The sequence below is a fragment of the Heliangelus exortis genome, chromosome 8 (genome assembly GCF_036169615.1).
Source record: "Heliangelus exortis chromosome 8, bHelExo1.hap1, whole genome shotgun sequence".
NCBI lineage: Eukaryota > Metazoa > Chordata > Aves > Apodiformes > Trochilidae > Heliangelus > Heliangelus exortis.
This window is the reverse complement of record NC_092429.1, coordinates 29,050,343-29,066,422: the sequence shown is the minus strand read 5'-3', so window position 1 is coordinate 29,066,422 and position 16,080 is coordinate 29,050,343. Positions and strand designations below refer to the sequence as shown.

The 16,080-nt window shown below is 39.0% G+C and overlaps 1 protein-coding gene across 14 annotated transcripts in view; it reads right to left on the bottom strand.

Moving 5' to 3' along the window:
- The window catches only part of CEP350 (centrosomal protein 350), a 73,958-nt gene that overhangs the window by 37,804 nt on the left and 20,074 nt on the right, over positions 1–16,080 (bottom strand). For 11 of the 14 annotated variants that reach the window (XM_071751349.1, XM_071751358.1, XM_071751347.1 and 8 more), the window contains exons 8-19: positions 13,102–13,215; positions 10,723–10,866; positions 9,258–9,913; positions 8,601–8,722; positions 6,498–7,567; positions 5,007–5,160; positions 3,641–3,801; positions 2,531–2,720; positions 2,106–2,326; positions 1,831–1,994; positions 918–1,028; positions 541–672 (exon numbers count right to left, since the gene is read on the bottom strand). In XM_071751349.1, the coding sequence (XP_071607450.1) occupies positions 541–672; positions 918–1,028; positions 1,831–1,994; positions 2,106–2,326; positions 2,531–2,720; positions 3,641–3,801; positions 5,007–5,160; positions 6,498–7,567; positions 8,601–8,722; positions 9,258–9,913; positions 10,723–10,866; positions 13,102–13,215 (3,239 nt within the window). The remainder of the gene's footprint in view (positions 1–540; positions 673–917; positions 1,029–1,830; positions 1,995–2,105; positions 2,327–2,530; positions 2,721–3,640; positions 3,802–5,006; positions 5,161–6,497; positions 7,568–8,600; positions 8,723–9,257; positions 9,914–10,722; positions 10,867–13,101; positions 13,216–16,080) is intronic. The other 3 variants (XM_071751351.1, XM_071751354.1, XM_071751355.1) reach the window with 2 other exon arrangements.

The following is a 16,080-nucleotide window of genomic DNA, read 5'->3' as shown; positions in this document are numbered from 1 at the left end:
CCCACATGTGAAGCAACTGATATACAAAACTGAAAACTAATAAATATTCTTTATGCCACAAGAAAAATGAAAAGACTCAAAAGAGGAAAATTTCAAGTTCAGTACCAACTTAAGACCTCTGCTGAAAATCCTCCCCCCTCCTTTATTGGTTGGTCTCCTACCTTCAAAAGTAAACAAAATTGCAATTTTGCTTTACTAACTTATTTTGCACATAAAACAGACACAAGATCAATCCCTGATGGAGTACAACTCTTTAAAATTAAAAGTGTTGTGTTCACTGCCATCCATCTCTGCTGAACAACAAGCTTGTTAACAGTTCATTAACTGGAGATCATAAGAACAGAGAATAAGGATGTGAGATTGCTGACTGACTTCTAAGTACAGATGCCAGAAAAACTCCTTTTAAGTCTTATCATTCGTTACATTATGAAGGTGATGAAGCTGCACTGAACAGAGAACAACCTGGAGTTGTTGTACACTTTTTTAGTATTCAAAGTAGTACTGAAATTAGAACAGTCTTCCTTTCACTGAGAACCTCACCTCATGGATCTGGTGAGCTGCATCTGCAGTGAGAAGTGCACTTTCCACCTGTTTGGCTGCAGCCTTCCGTGGCATTTCTTTTAAAGCTTCCTGCCGTGACTGGGTCAGACGCTGCAGGGACTCTGCATGGACCTTTGTAAAAAACACAGCCACTTCAGCTCTTCAGGATTTTCTGATACAATAACTACAGTTATATTTCTCAAAATCTGGACAAAAAAAATTTTCAACTAGCCCCTAAGAGCCATTTTTCAGCTATAATAAACCTTTTCACCACTTCCAAACGTTTACAGCCTCAAATTAAGAATACTTGTAGGCAGAGATTGACTTACAGCATTTTGCCTCTTACAGATGCCACATTTTTTCAAGGACAGCATTACCTGAGCTGCCTTCTGCCTTGCCTCGTCCAGTTGTCTCTGACTTTCCAAAGCTTCTTGCTCAGCCTTGATTTTCAGAAGGGCCAAGTTGCGTTCATGGTGGTGCTGCTGTGACTGCACATCAGGAGAGTTTTAATCACATAAGTTAAATGTAAAGAACTTTTTTTCCTTAGCCACTGGCAGCAACTACTTCTGAAAGACCTAGACCTACTCTACTGGTGGTACCTCTTCAGTAAAATTTTCAGCCCACCAAATGACACCCCCCCCCTTTCTAAGCAGACAGTGCACATTGCCCATACTCTTCTACCCTAGCATAGAAAGAAAGAGGATTTAGGAGAACAGTTGGTTCAATAAACTAGAAAAGCAATTCTGTCAACATAAGGAAACTTCAACCAGAAGTATCCTTTTCATATAATAAGACAAATGATCCAGCCTGAACAACCACACTGCATGACATTGGGATTCAACATCAAATCCAGTAAATAATCAAGTTTTTATCTACTGAAGTAGACAACCAAAGCTGTGATTCCAGTTACTGGAATAAGGACAACTTAAGGAAACATAAGGAAACTTCAACCAGAAGTATCATTTTCATGTAATAAGACAAATGATCCAGCCTGAACAACCACACTGCATGATGTTGGGATTCAACACCAAATCCAGTAAATAATCAAGTTTTTATCTACTGAAGTAGACAACCAAAGCTGTGATTCCAGTTAATGGTGTGTGAATGACACATATTCTAGAGTACCCAGTGCCTTAGTGTCAACCTAAAATAAGACAGATAACAGAAATCCTAAGAAATGGATCTTATCAGAGATGGTCTATCACGTCCTGCATCGCTAGCAAAAGTATAATCTGCCCTAATTTGACTGATTTTCTTGCAAAATATTTATATAAAAAAAATTTCCATTACCTTTAGAATCCGAGCCAAAGAAACACTCTCCAGGTGGGCAAGTGATATGCCTCTCACTCGTTCTATATCTGAAAGCTGTCGCACGGTCTCCTCAATAACACTGAGGTAGCTCAACTCTGCTGATAACTGACGCTGAAGACTGGCAGGGCAGGTGAGCAAACGTTCTGCAGGATAAGGTTTATAGAGTCACCCTGGCTTTAGTGCCCCACATCAAAAAATAAAGAAAAAAACCTCAGGTAGTCTGGGATTAGTATGGTTTTAACAAAAAAACTCACCGCTTGTTAAGGGTGCTCCTGCTACAGACCTGCTAGGTCCCAAGCTTAAGTCAGGGAAGAGTATGTTAGACTCCATCCCTGGTGATGTACTTCCAGAAAAGCTAGCAGGTGACTTGACTCTTTCTGCTGTATTGCCCATAGAATCAAACTGCAACATTTTTGGGGAACTGGGAGATGGGGAAGAAGTTGATGTCTTCTGGGATCTTCCCTTGTCTGAGAAACTGGCGGTGAAAAGAAAAAAGAAAGTAGTCAATATTCTCCTAAGCCCAGGGAAAAATTTTCTGCGTGTCCATCTTACTGATATTTGAACATTTCTGTTAATTTCCCTTTGCATTTCCAAAGACATGGCCATTCTTTATTAGTTAGTGCCCTAACACTTCCAAACTTGCTTACATCTGCATACAGTCTCCTATGGATCACATTACCTCAACGGGGAGTGTCCTGACAGGTTTTCTAATGTGCTGTCCATGTCCGTGTTCTGCTCATGATCTTTACTACAAACTCTGCTGCTTGATAAGGACTTCTTTGTCTGTTGGGATCCCCACTCTATTTCAGATAGTTTTTTATCTTCTTCCACAGGGAAGTGGTGAGAACTTCCATTGAAAGAATCTGACCCTAAGAAGAAAGAATGTTGCACACAGTTTAGGTTTGGTATTCTGAGTATTTGAGCCATCAGGACACCACTCCAAATAACTGAGAACTTTTTCCCCCACTAAAAGATGCCTTTGAGTAGAGAAGACTGTAAATCCAACAGTCAAGAAATGAAAATCTGGCAGGTTCCTTGAGGAGGTTAGTTTTCTTCTGCATGTTGTGTCCACTGCCAACAAAACTATCACTCATCTTCCATTTCAGCACACTGTCAGTTTAAAGAAAACAAGCATATGACTCTTCAATACTGATAATTAGAATAAAGACTATCTTTCTTTGGGTAAGCAAAAGAATTTTGAAAAAATTGGGAGAGAATTTGGAATGCCCAATATTATTTTTCTCATCCTTTTATTGAATTGAAAAACAGCTTCTCCTTGTGTCGTAAGAGTGTAACAAGTATCAAGTTCCTTCATGTTTTTATAATGTACAAAGAAGAAGTGTATTTATTAATTTGTGCACTTAATGAAAACTCTCTCTGATCCAAACATGAAGCATACAGGCAAGCTTGTCACCTTCATAAATGTGGCAATAACTCAGACTTCTCAGCAGCCACTTGGCATTTCCCCAGTACAGAATCTGAGTATAGTTTCTTGACGTTATTCAAAATTAAATAATTTGTTCAAAGACTGCTTTAGCATAGGAAAAATCTTCAATACTGTTAATAAGCTCTTGCCTGTTTAATTTCAGATTACTGCATTTTAAAGTCAGAGAATAATCAGAGTCAAGAGGAATTTAAGAGGCAATCACTGGAGAAACAAATAAATTCTCCTATCAGTATTAGATTACAGTTTCTAGATGCACAGAAAGACTGCTATTTTTATAACAAGGCAGCCTTAAAACCTCCTTAAAAAACCCACACAAATCCTACAGTCAAGAGCTGCACTTACGTTCCTTTTTCCCTCTCTTTTTAGAGGACACAGATGAGTGAGAAGATGCTGCAGATCGTGGTCCAGATGAATGCTGAGAATGCTCTACAGACTGAGGTTCATGGGGAGACTTGCTGCTTGGAACTTCTTCCTGAATGCTTGAATTACTGCTGGCAGCAACACTAAAAAGGAGCACACAGACAGTGATTAACCAAGTACTTCCAACTCCCACGTTGCACTGTGCACAAGAAACCCACCACATGTTAAATTACAGAGACATAGTCAAAACTGCACTAATTAGTCCATCTTGAAATGCTTGGATTTTGAGATTAAAAATTATCTCAGCTAAAACATTAGTAATTTTGACATGATATTGAATATATTGAAACGTGCTTCTGAGAATATGAAACAGTAAAAGAGGTGTAAGAATCATCCTTTCCAATGATAACTCTTTGGAGCTGTTTGACTACAGACCTGAACAACCTAAGAATGACCCCAAATATGACTGCATTTTAGATAATCTCTGGGCATACAGGTATCATCAATAAACTGACAGAAATATGAGTGAGTTTCAATAAAGGATTACAAAAGTTTTGTAAATAAGGGGGTAACTCATCATATACTGAAAAATACTAACAGAAGACCTATCAATAAGTTTAATAAGAAGAAAAACATTTTTTGCAGTAAACATTTCCACTGTGTAAAGTGCCCTTTGCTGTTCTTTTTTCTGAGGTAAAATACTACCAATACAAACACAGAACTTGTGGCCTTCCCCAGGGTGCCCAAAAGATGAAAATATAAGCCATAATAAAAGAGGTCTTAGGAAATTCAGGAAGCCACGTGAATTCTGTATTAATGTAGAGAGTCCAAGGTTTAGAGCCTTCAAATTTTAATCTGTACAAAAGGTTTAAAAAGTTCTAACAATTTATGTATTCATGACTAAGAATTATCAAACCCTTACTGAAGGCAATGACAGGCTTTTTACAAAATTTTGAAGTACTGAAAGTATTTAACACTCTCAAATAAATTTTCTTTTTCCTAAATTACAAAGGCTAATATATTTCATTACATTAAAGCATTACAGCAGCCACACAAACTGAAGAACTAATTTTCACCTGACTACAAAGGGTAAGAACCCTACCTAGAGCTATCTGCCTGACTAAACAACAACATAATTATAGAGAACAGGAATACTTGACTCTAATCTTTATGTCTTAAATATGCTGGCTGATTTATTAATTTTAAGATCCTAAGGAAATCACCTTGACTAGTATTACAATGCAGCATAACAGAAATGATACCCAGCATGTTATGAAACAAATTTTGCATTAACTATTTCCTGCTGAATTCTGCATTTTGATTTTCACAAGCAGTATAACACAGTTACCTGAGGTCACATGAAATCTTTTTGTCTGTTAAAGTGCTGCTTCCCTGGGATGAGGCAAAATCATCTTCGTAAGAAACCACACTCTCTGGAGGGCTCGTAGCAGGCAATAAAGGGTACAGAAGGGTAGATCTTCCAGTAGACCTCTCATCAAACACTAAAGCATAGATAAAGGAAGGAAAAAACAAAAAATATACCAACTAAACATGCATCAAACAGAAAATAAAGCTGCAGGAATTGAAATGTTACAAAGCACAAGTTACAAAGACTTCCTTTAAAACACAACAACACCAAGCACATGACAGTAGAGCCATCCCAAGGCAGTTTAACACACATAACAAGCACAGTCTTCCTCTTTTTGCAAATAATTGAACACTCCATTAACACACTCCAGCTAAAACATTCTTGAAGAGCACAGTGCTTGAAATCAGAGCCATCTGCAGAAAACTGAAATCCTATCGGCCTCAAGAGAAATAAAATGAAGGAAAAAAGAAACAAGAAAAACCACAACATATAAATCAACTCAGGAAAAAATTGCTCCTCAAAGTGAGGAACTCAAGCAAGAGAAACAGTCCTCATAAAACGAAGAGTAAATTTGTACAAAAAATGAAAATCAAATGAAGCATCCTGCATGAGATACCTGTGAGGCAAGCCCTTAGCTTGCTGAACACTTGAGCTCATTTAAGCAACAGACTTCCCCTACACTGCTGTACCAAAACTTCCTCAAAATCCAACATTGTTACTGCAGTTTGCACTGCTTGAAACATTACTGAGTAACCCATATGAGCAAGAGATAGAAAAGGAAAGTCTACACTGTTCATCCACAGTAGGTACATGTTTGTAATAATCTAGTAAAGCTGTACTACCTTTGTGTAGCCAAAACTCAGTGCTTATGGAAGCAATGCTATTTGTGCCATGAAGTGCTGCATAAAGCATGCATTTCATCTTTCTGCTGTAACTGAAACAGGAGTGAAGTGTTATTACACACTATCTGGAATGCATATATAGGAGGAGGGTGCACATTCCAAGCTAGAGGGTGTCTCATTGTGGAGAGAACCACGTCCAAATGCACTCTGGGCAATACAGATTTCATGTGCAATTTTGGATACAATGTCTGTAAACTCTACATTCAGAATCTGTAACTGCAGGTATCCTTCATGCATGTAATCCAGCATATAAATTAGTTACTGATCTCAAAATGCAGAGCAATCTAATACAAAAAGAAACTTAATCCATCCCAAAAGAGTGGAGCCTTAGATTGTTTCCCATACCTTCGATTGCTTCTGTAAGGAGAAAAACAAAAAAACAAACACAAAAACAAAAAACCCAAACAAAGAACCCCATCATATAAAGGCAAATTGAGAGAGCCTTGGGAGATTCATGTTTGAGACCTCTAAAAGCACATTCCTTACCTGTGATGTATAAAGTGTAAAGAATAGTAAGTCTGAGTAAACAGTAACTCACAAGAGCTTCAAGAAATTTTTCCATTTTTACCTTTTCCATGAAGCTGGTAACTTTTTGCAAAGATGTTAATGACACTGTGGGGACTTCCCTTCACCAGTTCCTCCCATAGCCCCTTGCCAGGTGAGCCACTTGTCTGACTGAAAAGTGGCAAACACTTGTCAGCTTCTTTCTGAAACTCCTTTATGGGCTCAAAAGCATTTCTCTCCTGAACGCAGAAATCCCTCTCTTTTAATGTCTCCAGCATCTTCCGTGGCAACTGCTTGTGCTGGCCTCCTTTCTCCTCTGGGAGGCCCCCATCACTCAGGAGAGGTCCTTCGCTGACAGGGTCAGTGATCAACTCCTGAGGCATTACAGCTCTGTTGGAAGCATAAGCACGGTTTTCACGTCCCGGGGAGTCTGTCTGCCTCTTAGAGAAATGTCCTCGTGTCCCCTCGTGCCTCTTAGCAGAGGGGGACCTCATCCCAATGCTGACTGCAGCAGTATGAGGCCTGATTGTCTCAGGAAGCTTTTTAAATTCACTAAGGTTGCCTACCCCAGGAAGGCTGTCATCAAAGGCTGTGTGAGACATGCAGGTACCAAACATTTTTTGAATTCTGGCGGAAAAAGCATCTTCATTTTCCTCTCTCACAGGAGGACTCACAACCTTTGCCCACTGCCCATCATCCCGGTTTCCTTGCATAAATTCACAGTCTGAGCTCCACACGGTGCCATAATTCATACCAGCCCCAGCCAGCTTTTTGGCTTCACTTTCAATCCTGCTAGAAAGGGAAGCAGCTGTAGCTTTCAAAGCTTCAATGCGATCTAATTTGCTCTTATATTGGTTTGCAGTAGGTTTCACTGAGACATTTTGCTGGGCAGTGGGTGAATTCAGGTGTGGGTGAGGCATCACAGTCAGTGCTGCAGCATGCACAGATGCAGCATGGCTCCTCCTGCCTGTCATCATCACATCACACTCCTTTGACAAAAGGTCTGTCTGCTCCAGACTCCAGTGTTGGGAGCAAGGGCCTCCACTTGAGCCCATGAGAGCTTGTGGCTGAGAAAGTTGGACTCTTGGGCTCAACCTGTCTGGCTGCACCCATGGAGGCTCCATCAAATCGCTCCTGAAATGAAAAGTCAACACTTAAGCTGATGAATTATACAAGCACTGTTGTTTCAGATTAAAGTATCAGTGGCACTGAAATGTATTTTTCGGGAGGAAATACTTTTTTTAGTGGAATCAGAGGGGCAGCGAATGGCACAATGAAGAATTACAGAATTATTTTTAAAGACCCAACACCTAACAGTACCTTCCACACTGTAAATGCTGCTTATGGTGTACTGTGTGCTTTAAAGTTACAACAAGCTAAGTGTTTTAATATTCAGCAGTAAACTAAGTCTTTCCCAAAAGTTTCCTGACTTCAAAAGGTAGGAAACTAATATTTTTATTTTCTTTTTCCATTTCTTAGGCCCAGCCCTCTCCCTCCAGCTGAACCCAGACCTTGGTTCACTTAGGGTAGGCATGAAGAACACTCGGAGAAAAGGAGCACTGGAAATACACTTGTATGTTCATCTTTATTTCCAGATAGCTTTCCTTTTCTTGACAGGATCTCTGTAGAGACCTTCCTTTGATAATATCACTTGCATGTACTATGAATGCCAGGAAACTTCCATAGTACACTGAATAATTAAAAATAAAGAAAGCAGCAGGGAAAGGCTAGTTCAAAGCAGAAGCAGAGGAGTTTGGTACTTGAGAGACAGTAACTAAAGGGCTGAATGCAAGACAGTAGATGAAACAGAAACACGGAAAAAATCAGATAAGAAAAATCAACGGATGGATTAGTATGAGCTTCTCTTGCCTGAGGGCAATGACAGAGGAAATACAGACTCCCAGTATGAAATGCACACCCCCTTAATGTCAGCAAAAGATCAACAGCAACCACAGTTCACTTTATCTACAGACTCACTAAAAAAAGAGCCAAAATTTTCATATGCTTTTCTGCACCTGCTTCCTCTTTATTTCGAGGAAACGCTGTAGTTGCCATAAAGACACCTAATCTCACTAGAACATGCACTGAAGAGTTTAGTCTATTTTCACCTCTAAGAGATAAAAACAAGCATATTTTCCTCTCTCTCAACAGGTCCACAGGGACTCACCTCAGGAGTGGCTGCTGTGGTTCCGAGAGAGACATGTCACTACTTGATGATGCACTAGGAGGACGCTCTTGAGCCTTATTTTCTTTGTCAGATTCCCCAGATGGCTGATAACCAGGTTTGGGCTAGAAATGAAGACAACCAGAAAAATGCATTTTCAAAACCCTGCAGGTGTTTAGAGGCTCTCGTGTCATTAGAAATGAAAAGGCTCACATTTCTCAGTGTAGTATGACATCTTTCCTACCACACAAAGACTTAAACCCACAACATTTAACTCACTGATGATCAAGTATGCCCAGCAGCCTAAAGCAATCTCAAATGAAGCTCTTCAGTTCACACTTTGACTGATGTTTACATTTTTGTAAGAGCCAACCTTCACAGCTGCTGTTAGATAACACCCAGAATTATAGTTCTATTTATAACAGAAAATTATTTCCATTCACATTTCTAGGAGGCCTTGCTGTGCCAAAAAAGCAGCCAACAGCAAAGAGGCTCTGCATCAAAACCACTCCGTTTGAGCAGAAGTTACAAAGTTTGCTTTGTAAACATCCTCTTTACAGATTGACTAGGACAGCTCATTACATCCTTCCTAAACACATGGCCTTCCAAGACAGTTCCTGCAAGCAACTGCAACAGATGAAGTAAGTGAATCAGGTGTACCTGGGCTTCCTGCACCACAGGCAGCTGAGGTGGCTTTTCTAAAAATGTATGTTCCAGCAAGAGTTTAGAATAGGTTTCCTGTAACCGTTTGGCTGCCGAAGGCTCAGGAGCAGGTGCTTTCTTGACTTTTACTAAAGCCTCCTTCTGCTTTCTGTAGAGTTCTTGGAGCCTCTTGTTCTTCTGTTCTGTTGCCTCTTTCTGGGCTTTCTTCTCTTCATGCTGCTTCTTCTTCCTCTCCTCCTGCCTCCTGACAATGAACCGACGAACCTCATCGGTGTTATAGTGACGTTTCTTAGAGATCACTTGAGGCTCCTCACTGGCAGCTACCTTCTCTGTTTTCCTTTTGGTTGGACTTTGGCTCCTGGCATTTTGAGTAGGTGAAAGAGATGTCTGATTCTGCTTTTCCACATCTTTCTCTTGCTTTGTACTCACAGAATCCAACTGCAAGTCATTGAGAATTCCACATATCTCCACAGGCAGGAAGTTCTTATTTACAGAGGCATGATCTTCTTGGTTATCATCTGGAAGAGCAGCTTCCAGTTTCTTCAGGTTATTCTCAGACTGTACTTTACTCCTTGACCTTTCAGAACTCCTTGAAGAGGTTTTATGGGTAACATCCAGTCTAGGTTCTGAACCAGTATTTCCAACACAGCCTGCTAAAGAATAAGACATGTTAAATGTTTCAGGTAAAAATCAAATCTGGGTATGACATGCCACCACTGAAAGAGCTGCAAAAGGAAGAATGAGGGACTGCAGATCTCACTGTAAATCTGCTTTTGCTTCATTCAGTGTCACAGCTTGAACACAGCAGCCTTTGCTTAGACTGTACTCACACCCTTCATACTCTTACCAGCCTCACCACCTCACAGGCATAAAAAACACAGCAGCTACCACCTTCCCTTATTTGCCCTGTCTGAGATTGCTGATAAATTCTGAAAAAGGATGGTGGAGGAACCAATTAAGATTTATGATATACATGATGATATTATGCAGTATCTGGAAGAACCACAAGTCCTGTAAAATGGGGATGACCAACCAGAGCTTACATATTATATGCAGGACACCTGGAAAACTCCTCTGGCCTGTGAACCCCTTCTAGCCATTCCTTTCCCCACTAGCTTCAGGAAGCAGAGACAAATTAGAGGTGCTCCATTTTTTTGGTTACAACCTATTTTCCACCTTTTCCAGAGCTCCTGAGCACCTCTGCAGCATTTACTACCCCTCAAGTTACAAGGTCAGGGCAGGCTTCCTATGAAAACAGAAAAACTTCACAATTCACCCAGGAAGAGAGGTTGTGCATCCCAAACATGAATGAGAAAAATTCTCCCTCCTCAAATCCCGTGTTAAAAAGGTGAGTTATTAAAATAAAGAAACTGATGACATTCTGTCTCAGAAGTCAAATGTGCAGAGTCACATCATAAATCAAGGACAATGAAACAATTCTAGTGATAAAAGTACAACTAACCAGAATCTGCAGCTTGCTGTCGTCCTGTTCTCTCACCAGACACAACTCTTCTGTCCAGTTCTATTCTGGGAGCTGGACCCAGTATCTTATTTGCCAGCTTTTGTCCCTCCCGCCAGGAGAACGGAGTTATTACACAGTTTCCACCTGCAAAATATGTAACAAACAAAAGTCAAGCACTAGATGGATTTTCCACCAGCTCAGAAAGAAGTATTTACTGCAACTGTTAATCATTTCTATATCATTTAGTTCTGCATAAGTGGAATGGTTGCAGTTACACAAAACAGTCATGAAGACACTCAAAAGCTGAACCACACAACTATCACTGCTTCAAGCCTACTCACAATGCAATGTGAAAATCAAAAACATACTGTAGCACATTGAAGCCCTACAAAAACTGATTTAAAGCAAAAAGGATTATGCAGGATTAAAACATACAGGCAAACATTACTGGGGGAGAGAGGAAATTTTTGTAGAGGTGTGAGAAGAAGCTGTGGGAGATAAAAACCAATTCCTCTTAACATTAAAAGAATCTTATCTGATATTCTAGAAAAAAACCCACAACAACTTTAGAAATTTTTACAGATAATTAATTGTTGAGGCAGGTGTCTTCTGAGGAAGTTAAAAAACACCAAGCAGCAGTTTTCATATGCCAGTATTAGCTCACTGTTCTCTAAGTGGGATTTTTCTACCATGACTGAAAACAGTTAAGCTAAATCCCACTAGTTGATTAATTCAAGAACAGACTACCTTGCAGGTAACAGAAGCCCAGACAAAATGTTATGAGTTTTTCACCCTACATATAATTAAATTATAAAAACTGGATACAATGGCACCTTCACCCAATAGTGGTTAGATTAAACGTTAGGTTTACTCAATCCACCTTTCACCCCACTAATTCCCAATATTATCAACAGTTGTTTTGAAATAATGACCCCAAAGAGCTTTGGAGAAAAGCTTTTGTCATCTACAAAAGTATTCATAAACTAATTCAGACCAATTAGCAGTATTTTATTGTTAGAAAAATAACATGAATACCCAACGTGCCATTGATTTCTAACTATTCAGTTTCAGCTTCTACCTAACAGCACTGCCTAAACAAACCCAGGGACTGCAGCAAAAAAACCAACACAGTCAAACAAAAAGGGACTGTACTCTGAGACAGGACTTTGACAACATGGAACTAAAGCAACTTCAAGTGAAATCCAGGACAGTAAACCAACAGCATTTTGGCAATCCCAGCCCCCAGTTGCTATCTCACCTTCTTTTCTTTTCATTATTTTAAACCAGAAGGAGGAAACTTGCAGCCCACTATTCAATTCATTTACTAACTGTACTCCTTGCTTGTACTGGAAATTCTCCAATATTTTATAAATCTGTTCCTTGAAACACATCACTACAAGCCTCTTAAAAACAGTTGTATTAGCCAGGACTGTTCTCTAGCTGAACTCACTGCACTCAAATACTTGTGTGTGCATTTAAAAAGGCAGCATAAAGTCTCATCTTCCATTTCAAGTATGCTGTTTGAGCTATAAGAGGCTAACAGATAGGAACATGAGCTGAGGCTATTTATAGCCTTGGCAAGCAGTTTCTTATTGCTATGACTGGAGGAGGACAGACCATCACAGATATGCTACTTAGATCTGGTGCTTATCTTCCAGGGATTTTGAACCATCATTCTCCTCACATTTTATCCATTATAAAGAATAGGCACTGCCATTAAAACTTGCAGCAACCTCTGTGCTGCTTCCCCACTTCATAATGTCACAAATACATACATTAGTTTAGTCTAGTTCCTTAATTATTAGTTCATCAGGATAAGAAAAAACAGAACCATACTTATCACTTACTTTTAAGTATTGGAATTATTACCACAAAATATTCAAGTGCAACTTCAAGAGTTACAGCACCCAGAAGTGCATATTCACTGTCTAAAAAAACCCTCTGTAATAATTTTTAAAGCAGCTTTTTTTTCCTTCAAAGTGTTTCCCAATTATGGCTCACTATACTTAAGGAGAAATCTAAAATTTTAAAAGGTGCAGGAAATGTCTAACTTTGCATGTATTTAAAAAAAACAAAACAATTCCCCTGTAGCTATAACTACCTGCTTTGTATGAAAATTAATATTAACTTAGAAGCATATGTGGAAGTCTTCCTGATTCCTTTTCTCCAGACAATACCAAAGATTAACATTACTAGAAAACCAAGAAGCACTGACAAAATTCCACTTCAGTTCATTTAATTTTCCACTATAATGCACTGCTCTACAGTAACCTGTTGACATCATCTTCTCTACATACTTTGATTTTATTTAATAGACAATGGAAATGTCAGACAAACTCATCTCTGAAGGATATGTGACAGCCTTCCCTCTATAGTCACCTTGTTTGGACTCTGGACTTGATGACTGTGTCAGTTTGTGCACTTTCCGCACTGGTCTGCTTGGTTTTTTCTCTTTGTTTCTCTCACTAGGTTTTCCTTTCACTGTTGAATGCTCTAAAAAAAACCCAAAAGCTGTTAAGTGATAACCCACAGGAAAGAGAACACAGAAAAACAACTTTGCTTCAACATTTACCTTGAAAAGCTGGAACTCAGAGAAACACAATAAAGTTCACTGATTCTCCCAGCTACTACATTGAGATAAAATTCTAAATTTAAATTTTCATTGGATGAAAATTCTAAATCAAGTGCTATTTACCTATACAAGTAAGGTATTTGTGCTAATCAAGTGCTATTTACCTATACACCAGAAGGCAGGGAACACTCTAAAAATCTTTACAAAGCTTATTTCCAAAAGTCATGTTGACAGTTTGACAGGAACAATTGTTGGTTCTTTTCTACTACAGCTACTACACTTCAAGTATTGCTGTGCCATGAGAACACTTAATTCCTTTCCTTCTGAGCCACACAGGCTGCTTCTACACACACTCACAGCACACTCACTGCTTCCATGCTGGAGCACAGAAGATGAGAAGACTCCTGCTCTACTTTCTGCACAACTTGTTGCAGAATTCAGCCAGTGATGCAGAACTACTCTGTACCACTTAAGCCCCCCTTTAAAAGGCAACTAGGTTTTAGGCTCTAGAGATGCCAGGAACACTTATTAAAATTACTAAACTGACAAAGTGATATTTTGCCATGTTTTCACATTAGGGTGCAGAACAAAGAGAAACCACTGCCTAAGCTGTATATACAGTCTCAGCAGCCTGCACTGGATATTTTCAAAGATTTTTTAAAAGCATATTTAGGTTACATGCCTTGAAGGCACTCCTTTCTTAATCCTGAAAGTGAGAAGTAGATAAGGAACTCTAGGGCCACTATTACCACTGCTTTTCTGCTCCTCTTTCTTATCAGTCAATCTAAAACCACTAGGGTGCAACCCTCTCCATGGATAGATCTGAAGCTTTATTTAGATGCCAATACTAACTTTTACAGCCCCTAATTTCAGCTTTCTGAAAGATACCTACAGGTAATATCAGAGACAGAACAACAGGTTATATTGAAGGATGCAGGACTGAAATATTAAGTCCTTCTTCCCCCTAGAATCCTTTCCTTACAAGTTTTCCAGTGTCTTTGAGGCTGACAACAAGTGCAGGGAAGACAGAATCAATCCCTGAAGCCTCAGTGACTACATTTGTAGAAATCTTTCTTGCCTCCTCACCTCTTCCAGAGGCAAACAGTTCCTTCCTGATCCCATAAAACTGAAGGCTGCTTCCCACTCACTCTGTTCATATTTCAGCAATTTTGTCCTAGAGAGGACAATCTTGAATGTCTTTTAAGACAGAACTACTGGAAGCTTGGGCTCCATACCATATGCCTGATTTCTAACCAAAGATAAAGACATTTTGTATGGTCTGCAGTTAAATATACAGTTAAATATAAATACTGTTGCAGTAAAAAAACAATGTTTGAGTAGATACTAGAGATCTTAGCTTATCTAGCTTATTTTAGATAATTAGAACTTATCTAGCTTATAAGATCTTAGACCTTATCTAGCTTATTTTAGCACTAGAGAGCATGGAACAGTTTTGATACAAGTGCACAAATCAAAAACCTCACATACTGTAACTTTAATACAGAATTAACACACGGATAGATAATCCAACAACCTAAAAATACATTTACAGTATATATTATGTGCAGCACTAGCATTTGATTACTTGGAATCAGCAATTCAATATAATCTTTTCAGGTCAGAAAGGAAACACACTTCACAACAGCTGCTCTACACAGGGCAACAGGACAGGCACAGGGCTGAATACACACACAGCTCCTTCCTTTTGTAGGCAGAAGTCCACTGAACACATGATCAAAATGCCTTTTTAATTGGACCTCTTCAATGAAACTTGTAAAAAATATGGATTTTTATTGAGACCTCATGAATCAGTTATATTATGCTTGCTAAAACTGAAAAAAAAAGACTTGTGTAAATGAAAAGTATGGACAGATGCTGATTAGGATATCTGCAAAATAATTTTATTAAAAAGAAGCTGTTATTCTATGATTCTAAGCTGCTGTCTTTTCTGAATATTTTTGAGTGATTCCAGAAAAATTCCTCAGCACCTTGTCAAGTTCTATTTGTAAAAGAATCTGCTATTAATTTCCACACCAACCACTATTACTATCAATATACAGAGGTTCACATTCTCACCACATTTCTTCCAGTGTTAAATATGTTTTGATCAGTGAGAAAAGCCAGCTCTTTGGCTGCAAAATAGAGGTTCTCAGGGGAACCATTTTCCTTTACCTTCCTTTCTACTGATCTGATCTCTTCCCCATCCCCCAGCTCAGTCAGTCAAAAGCAATTCAACCTTACAGTACCAGCCTAACAAATCCAAGAGCACACTTGGGCATTCTATCCTAGATCACCCCCAGGAAAGAGCTGCCAATGGTACTACAGTTATCCAGAGGGAAAAAATGAATAAAGATTGGGTCTTGGAGCAGAAGATTTGAAAGCAAAGCATGTTTTACAGCTTAGGTCTTTTAGAAGAAGTCCTAAGCTTTGTCAAGCAAATACAGAGCTTTTAAAAATAATATTTGTTCCTTATTTTAAGCAACAGAATACTATGTTGGTAAATGAGTTCACCACCTAAAATAGACCTTTTTTTCCTGTGTTGCCACTTTGCAACAGACATTTAATATTTTTCAAAAGACCATCAAGAGGAACAAGTAGCAGTTTTCTAAGCTTTCAGCATTTAACATTCTCTCCTATATCTTCATGTGGAGTAAACCCCAAAGGTAACATTCCATTAACTCACCAGTAAAAGTGAAAAAAAAAAAGTAAAAAAAAAAAAGTAAAAAAAACCAAAAAACCTCACTGTAAAGTTACAGAGCCCTCCTTCCTCCCATATCCTATCCAAG